We start from the raw sequence: 13,850 nt of genomic DNA on the forward strand, positions 1-13,850 counted from the left end.
CAAAAAAACCTGTTCATTTAGCAAAAGTAAAAAACTCCAACTCAGACACAGTTTGATGCCAATCTGAGTTTATTACAGAAAGAGACCATACATTATAACCTAATAGAAACCAGTATTTCACCAGGATATCTAGTTTTAAATTGTTTCTAATTTCCCCCCTAAATCCATATAGCAAGAGAGAGTTGAAACTAGACACAAATTGAAAAAATTTTTTCGGGCAACTTATTCAAAAATAAAACTTCATCATAAATTATCAGTTAATGTTTATTTAAGAAATAAGTTTAGGGTAAAGTTAAAGTCATTTAAAGCACTTCGGTTTTGTGTTGGAATAGTCTTGATCAGGGATTTCATTTTGATAAATCTGAAAAGCTTAAAATATATTTTTGTGTGTAAGTATGCTATTGCTTCAACGCTTTTTTCTACACAAATTTAGTCATTACTTATGGCAACATAATTGGCTGGAAAGATGCCGGTTTGTCCTCCTATTGTCCCTTCCCACCAATCAAACTGTGAATTTGTTTTGGTTGTCACTGTGATTTTGTCTCCAGCTTTGAAAGATAAGTCACCTGGCTGTTGTCCTTCGAATGAATAAAGTGCTGTCACTTCTACTGGACTGCTCCAAGAATTACCTGAAATGAAAGAAATTAAATAAAAAGAAAATTACTGATCTTCACATACAGTAGTCCTTAAATGCAATATCTTTAAATGATAGTAAAAACTAGTGACAAAGGCACCAAAATAATTTATGTAAGTGTATAAACTGCAGACAGAAAAAACATGGTTTCCACTACATTTTCAGATAAGTGCCATTTGGGTTCTAGTCTATCAGCGCAGTATTGTTAATAAAGTAGCATCCTCTCAAAATAAAGATCAGCGGTTTTCTCCATATGCCTCAAATTGTTCCAGTGGAGACAGCGTGAACAAAATCATTATGTTGAAGAAAGTGCAACTATTTCCTGATAGACTGTTGAACAGAAGCACATTTGAGTTTTAGTTCTGGTATGTGTTCTCTGGACACAAACTGCAAAATGTAAAGCAGTGACTTTGATTTTTATAGCTATGCTCAGGATATAGGATTACAAAATACAAAATATAGCATTTTACTTCTCTTTTCATAGTGTTTATATTTTCTTTTGTTTTGATGTGTTTTGCTCCTGAAAAAAAAACATACAAAGTATACTACTGGAAAGAACTTATGATTCTTCATACTGGAAGGGACTTAGCCTGCATTGAGGTGTTTTATACCACTTATACAAATGATTTTTATTCTTTTTCTACCAGTCCCACACATAACTTTTTCAGTCCTTAACTGCAGTGGGAATCATGCCATGAGTCTTCTGGTTTAGTTTTAAAATCATCTAAAGCCTGGAACATTATTATCCAGTTCCCATTCTTATTGACATTTTTAGCCAATGTCTAAATACTTAGTACGTTTGATCTTTCAATCTGAGTATCTTCAGTTTGCTGATGATTACATTTGCTCTCAATTCTTTTAACATGGTCTGAACATTATAAAGTAGTTACCTCTCTTTAAAGTTGGTTTTAAAAATAATTTAATTAACCAACACAATCTCTTGTGTGAATGCATCTAAAAGTGATTCATGCAGATCTGAAAAAAGTACCTTGGTAGCACAAAAGACAACTAGTTAAATGGTAAATGGTAGAAAATGGTAAAGACCTCCACATAGTGAGCTCGAGAKGTGTCAGGATATATTTATTGGTCATAGGGACATAAGGTGACAGATTTTTAGCATTAGATGCATCTGCAAGTCATGCCAGCTGCCTGAACTCAGTTGTAAAGGGGGAAACCCAAGCTCCTCTTAGTCTACAGATTTCAAGTAGAGCTGGAAAAGATGTCAGAGAAGAACCACTACTACTTTTTTTGGCAGTCTGTCTTCAAAAGCTGATTCTGATAACCATTTAACTTCTAGCTGCTTTTATCACCTCAAAAGGAAGAGGAAAAAATTATTTTGCACTCCTAAATACAGACTTTCCAGACAAAAAAGGACAAACAGAAAAGAAGAATGGACTACAAATGTATGTGTGAACAGTACAGATGTCCTTATCCAGTGTTTGTCAATACATCTGTTGACTCCGTAGGCTACTTCTTTCTCTTCATAACTACATTTGTAACAATGCACTGGATAATCAGAGACTAATGGAAAATTCTTCAGCTGTGGACTAGGAGACTGTTGATTGCAGAGAAGTCAAAGACTGTCTTTCCTAGGTTCATGATCTGAAGCTGCACATCATTATTTCATCATTATAAAAAAAAGAGAAGGTCCATGTATATCAGATCTTCTTCTCCACCAGTTACCCCTACCAAAAAAAAAAGTAGCAGAAGAACTTTTCTCAATATCCTTTCTACTTCTGCACTTGAAACCTGTACAGGCTGAGTATTCACCAATTGCTTGACCTTCCTCTAAGAATTTAAGCATTTGAACTGATAATATGATATGTTCACATCATATCTGTTCACATATCATATTTTGATTGAGGAGATCATGCAGAAAAGCACAAAAGTGAAAGATACTTTGAGTTTTTATTCCTAATTTTAACCGAAGAAAAGTAAGAAAATGTTATGGTCAGCACTCTTCAAGGGGTAAGGCAAGAGAATAGCTCTGACATATTTACATACAGAAAAAAAAAGAAAAGAGGAGGACAGGGGTTGTTTTACTTCTACGAGACATTTAGGCAGCAAGTAGGAGTATTAGTGCATTGCATAAGATACATGAAGGCTACAAATTCTCATGTTTTTCATAATAATGTGTGTTCCCATCATCTGGATGTGCCGGCAGAGAAGCACTCAAGGAGAATTACAGTTACTAAGTATTTATAACTGTCCAAATTATGTTAATACACTTGGAAAAATGAGAAAATTGATTACATGAAAAGAAGACAATGTGCTAATACAGGAAGTTAATAGTCAAAGTCTCTTTTAACTGAAGCTAACAGAAAACTGTCACCACAGCTTTAGTAAGCTGGACTCATAGCAACAGCATTAAGCAGCAGTTACCGCCTCCATGGCTGAACTTGAATTAAGAGTAATACTCTAATTCCTCTTACACAAACTGTTGAGTATACTGAAAGTGGCAAAACAGAAGTAGGAAGGAAAATGAAGAGAAACTAGACACAAACCAAAGCCTGAAAAGGTGAAAAAAACTACATRTGAGATATGAAAATGTAGGAGTGCAATTGATGCATTACAAGCACGTCTCAAACTATTGTTTGCTGTCATATGAACAAGATTGTTTCACGCATTTGCCTTCTCACATTTTACTCCTCTTCCAGAGGATCATATGTCCTTCCAGACATGCAGAAACCTCAAAGCACTATAGCTGTGATTATGAATACTGCTCTGAGTTCCTGCCCCATTTGCTACCAATCATTGCAAAACATTTTCCAATTTTATTACTCTCTCACCTATTTCAGAATAATTCCAATTTAATTTTGCCTAGCAGCTCTTTCCTTATTATAGTTTCATTTTATTTCTCACCAAAACTCTAACCTCTGTGCTTTACTAAGACAAACTAGATAAAATACACCTTTATGGCCTCTAGATTGCAGCATCCCATGCCTCGTATTTATTAGATTATCCTAACAAAGAGATATCTTAAATGAATGTACCTTTTCAAAATCTGCCATGTACCATATGAAGAGAAACTATTTCATCTGTTTCCTCATTTCAGCTGCACATAAACTGGGGTGGATACATATTATACTGCATCATGTAAGATGTGATATGCTACAGATGACAAAGTATGACTTTTTCTATCTGCATTATAATGTCAAAATTTAAAACAATTGTTTTAAATAAAATTGTTACAGACACATGAAGATTGCTGAATGCCTATCTTGAAACCACATTTGCAGCTCACACAAGATGGTGCTGCAGTGCTACATACAGCGTATGATACTGAGATCATTGAGATTTGTGAGTATGCACACTGGAATAAAAACAAATTACATTGGGGAAAATCCTTAATTAATTAAATTTGAATACACACAAAGCACACTTTTGCAAACACAGTGGCCAACACAGAAATATAGAAATTGTGGTTGAAGATCTATTACTGCAGCAGCCACCATACATATTCAATGTTCTAATAAACACAGGAATGGTGTATGCTGGTTAACTAACTGCTCTGACCAGTATACCCTTTCATTTTCATTCATCTTTACATACTGTAATACTCAGAATGTTTTGCTTAAGACTACTGCTACAGATTCGTAAGTCAATGTAGTATTAACTAGAGTGAATTTATAGCCTGTTAGGCACTCTGCGGTACCAGCCCCATAGTAAATATATAGAGAAAACTATCTTTAATTACAGTTTAACTACAACAAAATAGAAGTATTATTCAGAAGGTTATTATGGAACAGATATGTTGAATACTAACAGACTGAATAGCATCAGAGCCTTTTTTTGATTTTGAGGCAAATAGGGATAGAGTGGTCACCTATGTACTTGTAAACTCTCATCATCCAGACAGGAGAGTCATATCCAAACTACCTACTAGTTTCTAGACTGGAATGACTCCCAAATTGCATCCATAAATTATCTGGAAAAGTACTAGATGACAATCATGCCAAGTAACTCTCTAACAATTTAGCCATATAGGTAATCGAGTTCTAGTGCTTGGGCCCGCCTTTACACTGTTTATATTACTAGTAAATGTAGCCACTAATTTCACATTCTAATTTATACCATGAAAAAGTATCTGTAAACCCATAACTTGACTCTAAGACCATTTTTTAAAGAGTAACTTGCATTTCTTGTCACTTTAGGTTGACAAAAAAAAAWTTTTGATTTGAAAATCAAAAGCAGTTTGGAAAAAAAAAAAAGTTGCAGTACTGCTGTGGGTCCCAAACTTGTTTTACTGGCAAGGGTGTATATCCTGTAGCTAATGAATGCCCAATGGTGAAGAACTTGCAGAGAAATGCAAAAACTACAAAGTGCTGCTTTTGCCAATGGGACACAAAATAAAATTGAAATGAGTTTCATGTGCTTGAGGTTAGTGGCAAGATTGCTAAACAGCTACTTAGCAAAATTAGATAATTGTCAGCAATTAGAGAGCTAGCAGGATCTCTGTGGAACAACCATGGGTCCAGCTAAAGGACAGAAGCTATAAGAAAAGTAAGGCAAACTACTTGTGCTGTCTTTGGGCAGAAAAGGAGAGCTGTGACTCACCTGACACTGTAGACTTGCCATCTGACTAAGGGCACTGATGACTGCTACGGTAATCCTGTAGCAGATTGCCAGTACCTTAGGTACTTTCTGTTAAATTTCTGCTTTGATAAATAGGCTGTGGGACTGGGTTTTTTTGAAGCTAAAAGATTGCAACACCAAGTCTTTTGGGTTGTAACATGCCATACACAAAATTGTTGTCCAAGAGATTTATTTTTTCCCTGAAACTCAATGTTCTTTCTACCCTGCAATTACTCAAAATTTGTGTACAACCTTTAGAATACACAGCTAGAGTTTTTAGTTTTTGTTATTTAAAAATCAGTCTGAACAAGCAACCCGTTCAACATATTAAGTTCTGCTTTCTCTGTAATTTGTAAAAAAGCAGATAGAAATGACTGGAATATTATTAATTGCCAAAAAAATTTTAAAGTTAGATGAATCTCCAGCATTAGAGATGACAGAAGTTATATATAGTGCATAAAACCTCCACCAAAAAGTGTTAGCTTACAGAAAAGCTGCCATAGATTTTTCATTGGCTAAAAGGAATCACGGAAAACTAAATGACCAGATAAACCATGTTTGCGCAGGAGAAATATGAGAAAATCAGCAAACAGACCATGATGGAAAACATCTAACAGCTCTAGGCAGACATAAACACCTGTTTTTTTTAAAAAAAGCACATGTATCAAATATCAAAAAGGTTCATTGTCACTAGCATAGAGTTCACACAGATTGGAAGCCTTGGTTACTGCTCACAGGTCTAGGATGAGAGTTGCAGCTAACAGTGGACAAGAAAAAACCTTAGTTCTTTCCCTGCTATGCGACATTGTGCTTTTGTTAGGATAGGACTAGTATTGAGCTTAGAATTAGAATTCAGGAAAGAACTCAAAGTGGAGTGAAGAACCAGATTAATTACTGGGTCCTGAACATCTCTGAGTAAAGAATGATTATTGGTGCCAGCAGTGACAAAGAGTTTACAGAGGGATTTTGTGGGGGTACCTACACAGACACTCTTAGCAAATGGCCTTAACAACACCTGCTAAGATAAGAATGTGAGTGCAGTCAGTGAGCATGTGCATGGATTGAACACACAGCATTGTCTGAAGGGTGTTTGCCCCAAACTATCATGTTAAAAGGAAGATGATGATCAGCACATAATTAACCATGTTAAAGAGGACAAGGACCGTTACCCAGATTCAATAGCAATAGAGAAACTTCAAAGAGACTTGAAGAGATTGAAACAAAGATGGAATCATCTTGAAAAGATACAGAAGCATGAATCATAGAATCAGTAACTTTGGAAGGGACCTCTGGAGATCATCTAGTCCAACCTCCCAGCTCAAGCAGGGTCACCTAGAGCATGTTAGACAGGGTTGCATCAAGGCAGGCCTTGAAGATCCCCACAGAAGGAGACTCCACAACCTCTCTGGGCAACCTGTGCCAGGGCTCCGTCACTCTCACAGGGAAGAAATTCCCCCTCATGGTCAGGCCGAACTGCCTGTGCTTCCATTTCTGCCCATTGCCTCTTGTCCTGTCACACGGGACAACTGAAAAGAGTTTGGCCCCGTCCCCTTGACACCCTCCCTTCAGGTACTTGTACACCTTGAGAAGATCCCCCCTCAGTCTTCTCTTCCCCAGGCTAAAGAGGTCCAGCTCTCACAGCCGTTCCTCAYAGGGCAGRTGCTCCAGCCCTCTGATCATCCCCGTAGCCCTGTGCTGGACTCTCTGCAGTAGCTCCATGTCTCTCATGTACTGGGGGATCCAGAACTGGACACAGTACTCAAGATGAGGCCTCCYCAGGGCTGAGAAGAGGGGCAGGATCACCTCCCTCCACCTGCTGGCAACACTCTTCCCAATGCACCCCAGGAGGCCATTGGCCTTCTTGGCCACAAGGGCACATTGCTGGCTCATGGCCAACTCGTCATCCACAAGCACTCCCAGGGCCTTCTCTGCAGAGCTGCTTTCCAGAAGGTCAGACCCCAGCTGGCACTGGTGCCCAGAGTTATTTTTCCCTAGGTGCAGGACCCTGCACTTGCCCTTGTTGAACCTCAGGAGGTGCCTCTCCACCCAGCTCTCCAGCCTGTCCACGCCCCTGATGACGACCCTCTGAGCTTGGCCTTTCAGCCACTTCTCAAGCCACCTCACTGTCCACTCATCTAACCCACACAGCCTGAGCTTCTCTAGGAGGATGTTATGGGAGACAGTGTCAAAAGACTTGCTGAAGTCAAGTGGACTGTCCACTGCTCTGCCCTCAGGTACCCAGCCAGCCATTCCATATGGAAGGCTATCAGATTGGTTAAGCAGGATTTCCCTTGGTGAATCCATGCTGGCTACTCCTGATCACCTTCTTCTCCTCCACATGTCTGGAGATGACATCCAGAAGGAGCTGTTCCATCACCTTTCCAGGAATGGAGGTGAGGCTGACCAGCCTAGAGAGTTTAGAGTGGAAACAGCAGTGGTCAAATCCCAGTTTTACATTGGCAGGTGCCATCCGATCGGCATGATTAGGGTTGTGATCAGTGGTGCAAAGTCCAGCTGGAGGCCTGTAGCTAGCAGTGTCCCCCAGGGGTCAACACTGGTTCCAATCCTGTTCAACTTATTCACTAATGACCTGGATGAAGGGACAGAGTGCACCGTCACAAGTTTGCTGATGATACAAAACTGGGAGGAGTAGCTGATACAGCAGACATCTGGGCTGCCATCAGAGACCTTGATAGGCTGAAGAAATGGGTAGAGAGGAACTTCATGAAGCTCAGTAGAGGAAAGTGCAGGGACCTGCACCTGGGGAGGAGTAACTCCATGCATCAGTACAGGTTGATCCTTGCCCTCAGCCCTGGAGATCTTATCAATGTACATAAACAAATGAAGGAGGGGTGTAAAGAAGATGGGGCCAGACTCTTTTCAGTGGTGCCCAATCACAGGACAAGAGGTAACAGGCAAAACTGAAACACAAGCAGTGTCTGAACACGAGGAGAAACTTCTTCACTGTGCAGGTGACTGAGTACTGGCACAATTTATCCAGAGATGCAATGGAATCTCCATCTTCGGAGACATCCAAAACTCATCTGAACAGGGTCCTGCGCAGACTGCTCTAGGTGACCCTGCTTAATCAGTGGAGTTGGATAGATGATCTCCAGAGGTTCCTTCCAACTTTGAATGTTGGATGATTCTGTGATCACAACTGCTGTTTAAGCCAGATAGAGCAGACTCCCTGTCCAAAACTCTGAGTAGACTGCAGCCAGCCAGGGATCTGACAGCATGGTGTGCAACAAGTACAGACTCACAACTTGGTGTGCATATGGGACCTTGTGGGTAGCTTTCTTGCTGGAATCAGTGGGTCATAGGGAGCCTTGAGGGCACACACAGAACTAGAGTGCCCAGTGCTCCAACAGGAAGCGCATGTGAATAGGGGAACTTGAACTACCAGAATAGCTCCCTTGTAACCCCTACTTGCCTGTGAGAGGGGATGTGCATGCCGTAACATTTTGTGCATGTAACACTCTGTGCACATACTTGTATATACGTGTGTGTGTGCACACAATTAAAACTTGGGGGGGTAGTTATAGAAGAGCATTTAAAAATTGTAGGGGTTTATTAACATTTTGTTAGGGTTTAATGTTGTGCTCTATTTGCTGTAATACAGATATTGATCCTGAATGTATAGTTCACAGATTAACAATTAATTATCTGCCATTAATAAATTAATAAACCATTTCTATCCTCATTTTGGTTTAAGTTACGTGAACTGAGCAGTTTTTCCCTGTGACAGTTCTTACACGAATCTCTACTCCTACACTGAACACTATGGTTCAGGCTGAAGGGCTCAGCCTCAATTAACTACTGGCCTAATAAAAGGTTATAGAAAGTCGGCAAGTATAGGTTTTGAAGATAAAGCGAGACTGGAGGCAGGAATTCAAATAAACAATAAAAAGCTAAGCTCCACTTCCCTGAAAAGATAGGATGGGTTTTATTTTCATAAACAAATTGGTTTTATTACCCTAGCACTGACAGAGTGACTGGACTGCTGTTAGGGTTAAGGTTAAGTTACTGTTAGGGTTAAGATTAGGAGAGGAGTTAAAAAAAAAACCCTACAAGTTAAGGAGAAAGATTCATCGCAGGACAAGCAATATCAAGGCTGAGATGAGACCTACCTTAAATGCCAAGAGTAAAGAGCTTATTGCTATTTCCGGATTTGCTGCACTCACCAAAATATAGGGCTAGATTCAGAGATTAATTAAAAGAGTTATTGTTGGATCCGTGCAGGTCAGGTGCAGGAGGGTGTGAAAACAACATATGAATTACGATTCATTCTGAGGTGGATATGAGTTTCTGCATTACAGTCAAAAATAGTTTTAAAGATGGAATTAGAATTTGGGTAGAGGATCCAGTTAGCAAACAGTTATGCTACCTCTAGATTCACTGTTAACAGGGGTTTGAATAGGTCACGTTCTTACAGTGATTAATGCTGCTCTCTCCTTCATATTTTGAGACTTTAAGCTTCCCAAGCTATACTTTGGATAGTTTTTGCAGTTTCTGCGCAATGCATTTTCTACTGGATCCAACACACCCTGCATTATAATGTGGAAGGCAGGGTGAGGGTATAGGAATAGCATGTAGTAAATTTTGAGGGCATCAGGGTCACCACTAACAACCCTGTTGGGGTTTTGGATTTTGGATTAGATAGTTGGATAGAGTTAAGAGTTGGATAATAGGAAGTAAAGATCTAAAATCTTGACGTGAAGAATCCGGTAACATTGGGCTATGATGAGGCCTGAAGATAGAGAAAATAGCTTATGATTAATTCTGAGGTAAGAGGTAAACCACTAAGTTCACTCTGTAATGCTCACAAGAATGAGATGACAAGTGGAACCGATACAAAGTTTTTTGGGTTCTTTTTGAACTCAAAGATAAACTTACCTTGATAGGTTTGGGACACCATTTATCAAAAGCTAAACTTATTACTTGACGGCATAAAGCCACAGTTTCATTTGATCAGTCTTAGTATTAAACAAACTATAGCTAAATCTGAGTTTACAGTAATGATTAGATGTCTACAGAAAAACAGACAAAATAGATCTTTTGCTATATCCTACAAATCCTATGGGGCTAGGATAGACATAAAGGAACAGATGTTTATTGTGAGCAAGACTGTTAGCCTCCGAATTTAGTTGAAGTTTCAGTTATTAATGGAATTAAGTATCTATCATTTTGAGTCTTAACTCTAAGAGTTATGTTTATTGTAATTCTTGTAATATCTGCACACAATTTATCTCTATGATAGAGGTTCTTCTGYCATCAATAAATTCATAAAAAAGCACCCAGACAACCCTTCTTCAGATCAGAAAAAGTCACACGAGTTGAACTGTTCTGTAATACCACTACCCAAAATACCTTATGATAAAAAAAAWAATTTCTTTCTAGTAAAGAAATATATTGGTAGCTTTGCTTCTCTTCATACTGACCATGAAAATTACTTTCTATATAGAAAAAACATAGAGAAAGGGGAACAAAATGATTTCCACTGCAAATGCACACAGTGATGGAGCCTAGTGGAGAAAGTGGTCTGGCATCCAGATCTGTAAGAATCTTAATTTTTGGAGAGTGCTCTCAACAGTTACGAGGTCCAGAAAGATCCACATGACAATGAAGAGGTTACTGCAGGCTGCAGGTTGAATGTTTTACAGTCTTATATCATTCATGCTCACTCAAGTATGATTAAGACTTTGGTTAGAGTTCAGGGCAGAAGAGTAAGTTGTAGATCTATAGCTAGTTCCTGCAATGTCTGCAAAATCAGGATGTAGTTTGGATTCAGAAAGGTTGCTTTTACAGTGAACAAGACTCCATGATAAACACTTAACCCTAAAGTTAAGATTGACGTCATTGTTTGCAATGTGTTTCGTGGACAGGAATATATTAATTAACAGTTCCCTGAAAGGTGGGATGGAGGGCTTTTTGCTTAAGCTAAATCTGAAGATTAGACATGCAGAGAGAAAAAAAAAGGACTGCTGATGATATTCTTGTATTCTTCTAGCAAATTTGGTAATGGATGAGACAATAAGCCACTGTGCTTTTGRCACATATTTGCTGTCATTTCAATAAAACTTTTCTACGTAAACTAGAAAATTTAGTCTTTTAGGAAAGGACTCATCTGACAACTTTTAGATATGTAATCACGCTATGCTTCCTTTATAATCAAAGAAGAAAAAAAGACACTTTAAGGGTAGTTCATCTCATCTTGTCCTAAGATAGATGACTGAGATAGATTGCCCTTTTTGTGTGATTTTTTTCCTACTAGAGTACTTTAGCTTAGATCTAGGTGATGAACTTTCATGTTACTAGACTAGAAATTTCACACTTATTCTGTTTTCTTAGACATATTAGTGTGCTAAACCAAAAAACCTCAAGAAATCTCTAGATGCTCTACTTCTACCCAGGAAGATTATTTCACAAATATAATACTTAACAAATAATGAGAAAAAATAATGGTATACATGTGAAAACCCAGTTAGTGGTGGAAGCTACTGAGTGAGAGATGATACTGGGTAATAGGCTGTAGAGGTACTTAAAAAAGGAGAAGTGAGCAGCTAAATGTCCTGATTCAATTGAAAAGGGAGAGTCTGTGGAGGAATGTGATGGAGGATGATATGGGCAAAGTGATGGGGCAGGAAATTAACTTTGAAGCAAGAACTGAAGCTAGATGAGAGTAAAAGAATATCGAATTTGCAAAGGTCAGAGAGAAGGACATTGGAATAATTGAATCATAAGACGACAAAATCCTGGACCGAAGTGCAGATTGAAAAAAATGGCTGTCTTTCTGAAATGGTATGCAGAGAAAAATCTATAGGACTTGCACGTTGCTTGGAAGGTGAGAACTTCTGAAGAAATTTAACCTGAAGATGACATGTGGTCTGTGTTAGTCAGCAACAGGCAGTTTCAGATTATATTAAAGATTATTTATGAACCCTGTACGATACAGGGAACCTTTTGTGGGTTGAATTTTATGGACGGCCCGTCCGTCCGAGTCAAATCCGGTGAAGCATCATTTGGTAACGAGAGCAACATCTGCGCTCAGATGGAATTTGGAACCGGGGCGTGGTGCAGCCGATGGTATTTGGGCTGCCCGATCTTAAGCCCCACAGATGTGCCTCATCTCTACAGGTTCCCTCCAGCACACAGTCAAGCAGGCATAGACGGGGTATCAGCGGTTCCAGAAAATGAGCAGACTCACCGTCCATGTGAAGAATTTTGCTCTGCCTTTGGAGCTAAAGGGGTAAGCGGCATGCCTGGTCTACTGAGCTAGGTCAGGCGGTAGGCTGCACTACCACTTGGTCCCTGCTGTCTCACGCGAGGCCAGGGGACCTCACAGGGCCCCATGCCCTGCTACAACGCCCGGGAGAGCACAGACACTGGCTCAGGGGGGGAACCACTGGATAGGTCTCCCCCAGCCATCACTCGCTCGACTAGCCGGCAGGCAAGCAAAGCCGATCCTGCTCCAAGTAGGGGCATGCCGTGTCACGTCCGGTAAGGTTTGGATGACCCGTTCCCCAAGCGGGTCAGAGYCAGGTCGGTGACGGTCGTCGGGACCACCACCATGCCCAAATTTTGAAGGATCACCGCTGGGCCAATGGCTTGGAGGGGGGACCGTGAAACCAGATAAGGCCAATTAGGCCCCCCCTTTACTGCCGAGGACCAACCGATTCTGCGGCAGGGCGTAGGCAACTACGAGTCGCCACCATCACAAACCTGGGACGGCTGTGCACTTGGTTCCCCGAGTAGGGGTATCCGGTGGGACCACGAGGAGGTGGCACTTAAACAATTTATTAGTAACTCAACCTAAAGATTAACAAAGCAGTACTAGAGTTAGACAGAAAGAGACGAATTTGGAACAGAGGTAGTAATCAGGTGTCTGCAGAGAGATGGCAAATGAAAAAGGATGAAGGATAGTTAGCAGACAAACTTTAAGAGGAAACTGGAGGACTGACAAGGAAGCTTTCTCAGAAACACACTGAAAGTATAGATGTAAAGGCAATTATACAGCTAGCCCTGCAATGGAATGCAGAGAACACAAATATTTCTAAAGAAAATGGAAGATCACAAATAACATGACCATCAGGTTAAGGAGAAGGGAAGGCAATTTATCACAGAATCACAGAATCGGTAACATTGGAAGGGACCTCTGGAGATCATCTRGTCCAACCTCCCAGCTCAAGCAGGGTCACCTAGAGCATGTTAGACAGGGTTGCATCCAGGCAGGCCTTGAAGATCTCCAGAAAAGGAGACTCCACAACCTCTCTGGGCAACCTGTGCCAGGGCTCCGTCGCTCTCACAGGGAAGAAATTCCCCCTCACGGTCAGGCAGAACTGCCTGTGCTTCAATTTCTGCCCATTGCCTCTTGTCCTGTCACACGGGACAACTGAAAAGAGTTTGGCCCTGTCCCCTTGACACCCTCCCTTCAGGTACTTGTACACCTTGAGAAGATCTGCCCCTCAGGCTTCTCTTCCCCAGGCTGAAGAGGTCCAGCTCTTGCAGCCGTTCCTCCTAGGGCAGGTGCTCCAGCCCTCTGATCATCCCCGTAGCCCTGTGCTGGACTCTCTSCAGTAGCTCCATGTCTCTCATGTACTGGGGGATCCAGAACTGTCACGAAGCCACCTCACTGTCCACT

At 40.4% G+C, this 13,850-nt stretch overlaps 1 protein-coding gene across 4 annotated transcripts in view; it reads right to left on the reverse strand.

Annotated features, from left to right (window-relative positions):
* Positions 1–51: 51 nt before the first annotated feature.
* Positions 52–13,850, reverse strand: part of SH3YL1 (SH3 and SYLF domain containing 1) — a 57,787-nt gene continuing 43,988 nt past the window's right edge. For all 4 annotated transcript variants that reach the window (XM_085317768.1, XM_085317769.1, XM_085317770.1 and 1 more), the window contains exon 11: positions 52–629. In XM_085317768.1, coding sequence (XP_085173894.1) covers positions 430–629 — 200 coding nt within the window. In that variant the 3' untranslated portion in view covers positions 52–429. The remainder of the gene's footprint in view (positions 630–13,850) is intronic.

Source organism: Rhea americana, unplaced genomic scaffold (genome assembly GCF_003343005.1).
Source record: "Rhea americana isolate MKP2758 unplaced genomic scaffold, rheAme1 scaffold_503, whole genome shotgun sequence".
NCBI lineage: Eukaryota > Metazoa > Chordata > Aves > Rheiformes > Rheidae > Rhea > Rhea americana.